Source organism: Diabrotica virgifera, chromosome 9 (assembly GCF_917563875.1).
Source record: "Diabrotica virgifera virgifera chromosome 9, PGI_DIABVI_V3a".
In the NCBI taxonomy this organism is placed as follows: domain Eukaryota; kingdom Metazoa; phylum Arthropoda; class Insecta; order Coleoptera; family Chrysomelidae; genus Diabrotica; species Diabrotica virgifera.
Window position 1 is genome coordinate 175,933,255 of NC_065451.1, and position 9,441 is coordinate 175,942,695.

Genomic DNA, 9,441 nt, shown 5'->3' on the forward strand with positions numbered 1-9,441 from the left:
ACACATTGTTGTAATCAGTATTTCAAAAGCTTTTAAATGAGGTATCACATGATGTACTTTCCCATTTAAAAAAAAATCAAATTTATGAACGTCACCTAAAGAGGGATCGCGTAAAGTTCGAAACATTGATGCTATAAGATACTATGATTATTTTAAAAATTGACCTGTCCACGTGTTTTGATTGTATGCTAAAAATAAATAAGTTAATAAGGGGGGAGGGGTAACACTTATTCCAGTGCACTGTATAAGCGTAAAGAAATAAATTTTTTCTACAACCACTATTCAAAGTGCACTTTTCTGCACGGTTTTATGTTAGCAAACTTGATATTTTCTCACAGTATAAGATATTTGACATTAGTGTGCAGAAAAGTGACGTTTCTGTGCCGCAAAGTGACGTTTCTGTGCCGCAAAGTTCTTTTCTGCACAGTTGACTACCTCATTCTGAGTAACGTTATATTCTGTTTACATCCGTGGACTACCGCATTCTGAGTAACGTTATATTCTGTTTACATCCGTGGTTAAACTTTAGACAAATATATAACCTATAAGACAATTATTATATTTAACTATAGCATAGAAACTAAATTATGGATATTACAACTGTTTTATTTTACAATTTTATTCTTATTAAACATTTTATAATTATCAAATAACCAATAAGGATTTAGCAACCTGTGCAAGAGACGTCGAATGAAGTAGGTTTTGTGTAAATCCGTGACTGCATAAATATAATGTCAATAATGTGTAATAATTGTTTAAATTTAAACAAATTAAGGCAGTGCATTAATTTTTTAACTGATTTCTGTGCAATTTATTTAGGTATAAGGAATTTAAATTGATTAGTAGGTATTAATTAAATACAGTTTAAAATTTATCACATAGGTACCTATTATAATTAATCGTCGTTTGGAAATTGTGATTTTTATTTTTAGGAAAAACTGTGCTTGTAGAAAAAGTATAGTGTGAAACACATGCAGAAAGGTAATTTCTGCACTTGTTGCACAATATACTATATTGTACATTCCTGGAAATGTTTATTACTACTTAGCAATAAAAATTTTGTCTACAAACTGTTTGCTGCCTTTCACCATTGTGTGCAAACGCTTCTGAGAAAATATTATGGTGTTGTTTAGTTGCACAGGTAGCCCACAAGCTATAGCAGAAACGGGACGGTAGACCACATAATATATGGTGGCACCAATATGATTAACCTAGTACAATTCAATTTATTAATGCATATTTTATATTTACATTAGGTTCTGTTCCCATGGTATAAGTTTTCCCGGTTCCAGTTTGCCCATAGGCAAAAACAGTGCTATTATAGCCTTTCTTAACATAATGAACTAAGGGTTTCACTGTTTTGTTGTAAACTGTCTCTTGGGAGACATCCTCAGAAAATATATTATCAAATGTAAATGTTTGGGAGCGATCTACCAATAACAAAACCTGAAATTAAAAAATAGATTTTAAACAATATCCAGGTAAGTAAGTAGGTAGGTACATGAATTTAAAAAAAATCTTTATTTTTATAAACAAAAAACCAAAACCCTTTATTACTATTTTTGTTAGAGATCACTCCATGCATATCCTAATGACAAAACAGCTCAATTTTTCTGATTTTACAACTGAAAAAAAAATTGTAGGGACTGAAAAATACTGTTAGTATAGTGTATGAAGGTGAAAATCAAAACTATTACCTCAGATTTTGGCTAAACTCCATTGATTTTCATGAAAATTGGTCAGTAGTTGAGGTTGCTCAAGAAATAACAGGGACATAGCCCCAACTTGCGCTTTTACCCTAGGGGTGGATGCCACCCTTCCCGGGGGTGGAAATTATTTTATTTAAAATAACCGGACATTGACAGAGGGACAATTCTAAGCAAAATTTGTTATATAGTTATTAAAATAAATTAATATTTTTTAAGTTAAATAAGATCAAAAATTTCGTGAGAAAAATGCGTTTTAAAAAGGTTTTTCACAAAATACTCAAAAACTATGTCTATATCATTGCTAAAATTTAAGCTTAAAAAAATACAAAAAATTCCTTACTTGAAAAACCTTTATATCAATCCAAAGTGAGTTATAGGTAATTGAATGTACCTATATTTTTTTTCACCAAGTCTTTAAGGCCATGGGTACATAATTCGCAAATATTTTACGGCTATTCCTATCTTTTCTGTCTTTACATGGCAAATTACATGTATTAAGAGGAAACAGTAGCGATCAACAGGTAGCGAAAACGCGTTCCAAGATTGCGGCTGTAATTTTGAATATTTTTTCGAGATATTTGGCACACGTATTCGTAATATAATAAAGAATGGCGGTACAGAGCCCAATTTGAAAAATATATTATTATGTGGAAATTACTTTGTAATTAAATACAATATTAAAAAAACGAGCCTGTACCGTCATTAAGAAGAACAAAAAAATACACTTTCTTCAAATAAACTTTTTTATCCGATGCCTAGATTTTGTGTCATTTTGGAACTACTAAAATTTTTTATTTCATTAGTAGTTCCAAAATGACAAAATCTAGGCATCCGATAAAAAAATTTATTTAAACATTTTTTTGTTCTTCTTAATGGCGGTACAGGCTCGTTTTTTTAATATTGTATTTAATTACAGAGTAATTTCCACATATTAATATATTTTTCAAATTGGGCTCTGTACCGCCATTCTCTATTACATTACAAATACCTGTGCCAAATATCTTGAAAAAATATTCAAAATTACAGCCACAATCTTGGAACGCGTTTTGGCTACCTGTTGATCGCTACTGTATCACCTTAAAATTCACACTGGTATGGATATGTAAATATTACTAGAATGCCATTCTACTTGACAATGTCATAACTAACTTAAAGGATGGCTTTTGAATGTTTTTGGATAACTGTTATTTTTTGTATAATTGCAAATTATTAATTCAGTTAATAAATTTGATAATTTTTTCACTAACTATGTATTCAGTGATTGTAATAATTTATATGTATCTACAACAAAAACTAATACACAATCGAGAAAAGAAGAAAAGTGTTAAAGTGATTTTTTTTAATATATTGATACTATGGAACGCTTACAATTTTGAACATCTTTAACAACAAAATACTTGGATCACAGAATATATCTTGATGTATTCTCTGCTTCTATCTTCCATAAATAATACACAATAAATAACTTTTTATAAAGTTCACGTCTTAAATCAATTATTTGTCAAATACACTACACATATTTATATCAAATACACTATACACTATCAATATTATTTAATCAACAACTCAAAATATTCCCGATTCATGTCAAATATTTAAAATTGTCACTGATTGTCAGTATCTGATTGACATTATCCTGATAATAATCTATTCGACTGAGTGCGTTGTATGACAAAGATAGATTTGGAAAATATTACCACGGACATTGTGTTCATTTTTTTCGAATCCTGAAAAAACCAATAAATATTTTTGAAAAATCTAAACGCAGAATGAAAGACTAAATTATTACCGAGGGCCGAAAGTCCCTTAGAATAAATAAAAAGTTTATTTTGAATGAGATATTTGAAATTAAAAATAACACTAAATTTTCTCTTAGTTTTTCACCCCTGTAACTTATTAAAATAAACATTACAGAAGTTCTCAGGGACTTTGGGCCCTCGCTAATAACGTAATCTTTCATTCTGCATTTAAATTTTTCAAAAATACTTATTAGTTTTCTCAGGATTCGAAAAAAATGAATCCCCATTTGAATAGCATTGCAGCCGAAAATACGTATTCATCCTCTTAAATCTATTCCCGGCTCCCTTGTTCGACACAGCTACTGTATTAACATTTCAACAATTTTCCATTGACTGTGGCATATGAGATAGCAGGGGAACAATATTTAATAGGTCAGTCCAAATTATGGCATATGCAGACGACATGGACATTATAACAAGAAACAGGATGAGAACTGCGGAAATCCTAACCAATCTAGTAGCAGCAGCAGAACGAATGGGGTTACATATAAATCAAAATAAAACCAAATTCATGGCGACAACCACAAATACAAGAGCTGAAAATGTTGACGCAGATCTAATCATCAATGACCAAAACTTCGAAGCGGTCAAAGAATTCATATATCTAGAGACATCGGTTAAACACAATAATAACACATCTGAGGAAATAAAAAGGCGAATAATAATTGCAAACAGGTGTTATCATGGTTTATCAAAGTACTTATCTAACAAAGGTCTGTCTCAAAAAACTCGTATAAGGCTGTATAGAACATTGATAGTCCCATTCTCACATATGGGTCAGAGGCATGGACGCTAACTAAAACAGATGATTCCGCTCTATTGATTTTTAAAAGAAAGGTGCTATGCACAATATTCGGAGCAGTCTGTGAAAACGGAATATGGAGGCGTAGATATAACTTTGAACTGCAGAATATCTACAAGCATAAGTTTGGTGGAAAAGATATCACTATAATTAAGCGAAACTGCCTGCAGTGGGCAGGACATGTAGCCCGGGCCCCTGAATCGAACACGATAAAAAAGATTCTAACAGCTCAACCTGTGGGAATGAGAAGATGGGGAAGACCAAAGTTGAGGTGGATGGACGGTGTAACACAGGATGCCGAGAAGATCGGAGTCAGCAACTGGAAAGTGCAAGGAAGGGACAGAACAGAATGGCGTAGAATACTTGAGAAGGTCAAGGCCCTCTAAGGGCTGTAGCACCAAGATGATGATGATGAACCAAATCAACAGATAGCAATCACATGGCAGCCTCAACTGTTTCAAAATAACACACGCTACAACTAGGTAACTAGAGTTAGCTAGTTGTAGCATTCAATGTATGATTATTTCGATTACACTGATTTGAACAATAATTTGATAACTCATCTTGTCAAGTTTTTGCACTGAACGTTAGGGGCATAAATGTTTTTATTTTTTTTATTTTATTTATTTACGGGATTACCCCCATTACAACACATACAGTATAAAATCAATCTCTGTAATATCTACTAAACTAGAGTAAAATAAATCTTAATTACATACTTATTAAACAAAAACGAAATATTAACAGTTATCCATTACACATATTACATCTATTACACAAATCAGTTCAAATAAACAAAAAGTACCTGTCAAGCTCTTTTAATCCGATTCTTAAAACCAGCCAAGGAGACACCAAACATTTCCAAGTTATTCTCGTTTATAATTTTTAGTGTTCGCTCAATGGGCGAATGCATACCATAGTTTGTCCGATGAAAAGGTATATAAAACAAATCAACATGTCTGAGACTTCTGGAGGGAACATATAAATTAATAGATTGGAGAAGTTCAGAACAACAAATTAAACCATTTATTAATTTAAACACAAATACCAAATCAGAGTTATCTCGTCGAGTTTTTAATAAATTCATGTTGAGTGTTTTTAACATATAGGTATAATCATGATTAGTAATGCATATGTTTAATTTGTATGCACAATATCTCAAAAATTTATTCTGCAATCTCTCCAACGTAGTAGAATGAGCTTGGTATTGTGGAGACCATACAATAGATGCATATTCCACTTTAGATACAACCAAAGCATAATATACCGTTCTTAAAGCCCCTACAGATAGTCTCAGACAGTTGCGAATGATAAAGCCCAAAGATTTTGATGCATTTACTGTTACACTATTTATATGTTGCACAAAACGCAACTGCTCATCAAATGTGACTCCTAAGTCTTTTATTGTTTTAACATAAGACAATTCATTTTCATTAATTGTGTAAGAAGTATCATATTTTTTATTACCTCTATAAAAGCTTATATAACAGCATTTAGCAACATTTAAATGCAAAATATTATTCTCACACCAAATACTCAACTGGTCTAAATCTTCTTGAATTAATGTTACATCAACATTTGAATCTACGGATTTAAATAATTTCAAATCATCTGCAAACATCAGGAAATCGCAATTTCTAAAACACTCTGATATATCGTTCACAAATATATTAAATAACAAAGGTGAACAGTGAGCTCCTTGGGGTACTCCTGATGTCACATGAATTATATTTGAATTAAAACAACCTACTCTCACCTGCTGTGTGCGATCTCTTAAAAAGCTATTGAACCATTGTAAGGATTGATGACTGAAGCCAAAAGCATTTAATTTTCCCAATAACATGTTATGATCTACTCTGTCAAATGCCTTGGAGAAGTCAGTATAAATAGTATCCATCTGACTTTTATTCTCCAACGCGTTTAATATTTTTTGTTCAAAGAGTATTAAATTTGTTACCGTTGATTTATTCTGAGAAAATCCATGTTGATTGTGTATTAGACGCTCTTTACAATAAAATTTTAATTGATCGTGCAATAGTCTATCAAAAAGTTTTGGTATAGAGGATTGTTTACAAACGCTTCGATAATTTGTTATGTCTTGTTTATTACCTGATTTAAAAATTGGACAGATATAAGAGTGCTTCCATAAAGTTGGGAAAACTGATGTCTTTAATGATGACTCAAAAAGAAGATATAAAGGATTAGTTAGTGAATATATACAGTTCTTTAGAAAGTAATCGGGAATACCATCTGGACCACTGCTTAACTTATTGGGTAGGGATAAAATGTTGTTGAAAATATCTTTCACTGATATTGAAAAATTAGGTATAAAAAGATTGTTGTTTCCCTTTACTTCCAAGTTATTAATATTTGATTGTGGCGAATAAACTGTTGAAAAAAATTGACGGAAACAGTTTGCAATCTGTTGTCCGTTTGTTGCTATAGCATTACCATAGTACATACTGTTTGGTAAATCATTTGATGCTCTCTTACTGTTTACAAACTGCCAAAAGTACTTAGGATTACTGCATAAATTATGATTTACTTGATTCAGATAAGTGTTATAACATTGATTTGATAGATCCTTACACAATCTCCTAAGTTCTGAAAAAATCACATAATCCTCTTGATTACAGGAAGCTAAATAATTTTTATGAGCAATTTTTTTCTGTACAACTAAATAACGCAAGTTGGCATCAAACCATTTTGGATAACTAGAAGTTTTAAATCTTTTCACCAGTACAAACAATGATAGTGACATATTAAGTATGTTGTAAAATTCTGTTAAAGCATCATCAACATTTGACAAATTCAAATGGTCTTCCCAAGGTATCATTGAAAGATAGTTATTGAGACCTTCATAGTCTGCATTTACAAAATCATGATAAAATTCAGTATATTCTAATGACTTACCTCGATGTTCACACAAACTAATATTGTAAGTGTAACTTATGTGATGATAACTATTTTTAAAAATCGGATCTGAGGCTTTTGCTACTTGTAAATCACAAACATTTGTAAATATTAAGTCTAAAAACACATTTCTTTCATTTGGAATATTAATCATCTGGAAAAAATTCAAGTACCCATAAAACTCAGCTAAGTACAATGCATGTGAACCTTGAGGACAATTCACCAAGACACCTGATTCATTGTTATCCCATGAAGCTTCCGGAAGGTTGAAGTCTCCGAATATATATGTCTTATGATGATTATACCTTTGGGATATATCTTCGACTGATAAACAGTGTTGTTCATATATTTGTTCTACGGATTTTGGTGGAATATATACCCCTCCAATTATAAAATTTTCTTTACCAAATGAGCATAAAAGAAAAAGTTGTTCAATAGATTTGTACAAGGGTTTCAGCACAGTTACCTTAATGTAGTCTTTAACAACAATCAAAATACCTCCTCCTCTTGACTTATAACTATTATCACGATCACATCTAAAAGTTCTATATGAAGGTATTTTAATTTCACTATCTAAAATATCCTCGTGTAACCAACTTTCAACAAATATAAAAATGTCATAATCAGAACATAAAATAGAACTAATCAGATCTTGAATTTTTGTACGAAGTCCTCCGACGTTCTGACAATAAACTTGTAATGGGGATGAGATTAGTTTTTTCCTTCTTTCTTGAATGATTCAATTTTTGGTACACCATTTCTGTATTTTATGGCAATGTCTTTTTCGCCTTTATTTTGTCTGTCTTTTAATTCTTTCCAAGCTTTACTGAACATATCCCTTTGCATATTTGTTTGATCACTATTTATTTTGATTGTTGAGTTCTGTAGTCTTTTCTTACTCCTTAAAATGTCCTTAACAACACCATTATTGGAAAAAATAGCTCTAAGTGGACGAGACTTACCACCCGTGTTCTTTCCTACTCGAACAACCTTCACTAAATCCTCCAACGCTTCATCTTTTCCCATTTGTTTCATAATTTCCTCGACTTTGGCTTTGTCTTGTTTTATCCTATCTTCAATATTCTCAGAATTCAATTCGGGAACATTGAATAACATAATATTGTTAGATTTTACAATTCTATCATTTATTTCTATGAACATTTCCTCAAATGGCAAACCTGGCGCATTGGAGTTGCATTTCAGTTCATCAATAGTCTTCCTTAGATCACAAATCTGATTATCCTTTTCGTGTAAGGATTTTTCATTGGCACATAAATGTTATCAAGTTTCGTCAATCATAAATAAATCCTTAACCTATTTGGAGCGAATTATCAAGTCTTTGCACAATATGGAGGCACATAAAATACTTATGGTAGGTACTTAGGCGATGATATGCAGACACTTATAAAGGGACATTACTGTGTGAACATTACTGCTTCAGCGAGTGTTGCACACAGTCCTAGCGACGGTCAAAATAGAAGTGCAGCGAAAGTGTTAAGGCATGCATTTTTTCACGAATATTAAAATCTTTGATTTTTAATAACTCAAAAGAGTATTGATTTATTTTAATAAATTGATTTAACAAATTTGGCTTAGAATTAGACATTCTATCGATTTATGGGGTTAAATTTAATAAAATAATTTCCACCCATAAGCGAGGTCCTCACTTTTATGTCTTGAGGTATCCTCTAACTACTCACCAATGACCCTTCATGAAAATGGATGGAGGTTCAACTAAATCGGAGGTGAAAACCTTCAGTGACTGCACTATGTATTTTCCACCATTTTTTCTAAACACAACTTTTTATTACAATATTTGGTGACTGTTAATTTCCAAATATTATTGAAAACGTTTTTTATTTTTTATTGCAACAAAAAGCATTCCTTGTGAATGAAAAAAGTATATTTATAAATATCATTCCACATAATATTGATCATCCTGAGTCAGACAAACGTTTTTATATGAAACTTACTGGTGGCTCTTGGCTTATAATACATAAACATTGACTTTCGCTATTCGATTTGTTAGGTTTAATCCTAATAGCAACGTTTACAAACTCTGCATTAGATTCCATAATCCTAAACCAATTTCATTATTTATTACTTAATTAATTTCTTATTTCAATTACTTAATACTTTTATTCATAAACACTTTTTCCGTTACATTTAAAATTAAAAGTTTTGACTTTGACATTGACAAATCGGTTTCTTCTTCTTT

At 31.3% G+C, this 9,441-nt stretch overlaps 1 protein-coding gene across 1 annotated transcript in view; it reads right to left on the reverse strand.

The window, feature by feature from the left end:
* Positions 1-9,402, reverse strand: part of LOC126891948 (kinesin-like protein Nod) — a 42,810-nt gene extending 33,408 nt beyond the window's left edge. Inside the window, exons 1-2 of the mRNA XM_050661295.1 lie at positions 9,197-9,402; positions 1,252-1,446 (exon numbers count right to left, since the gene is read on the reverse strand). Of these exons, the coding sequence (XP_050517252.1) occupies positions 1,252-1,446; positions 9,197-9,298 (297 nt within the window). The 5' untranslated portion in view covers positions 9,299-9,402. The remainder of the gene's footprint in view (positions 1-1,251; positions 1,447-9,196) is intronic.
* Between the last annotated feature and the right edge of the window lie 39 nt (positions 9,403-9,441).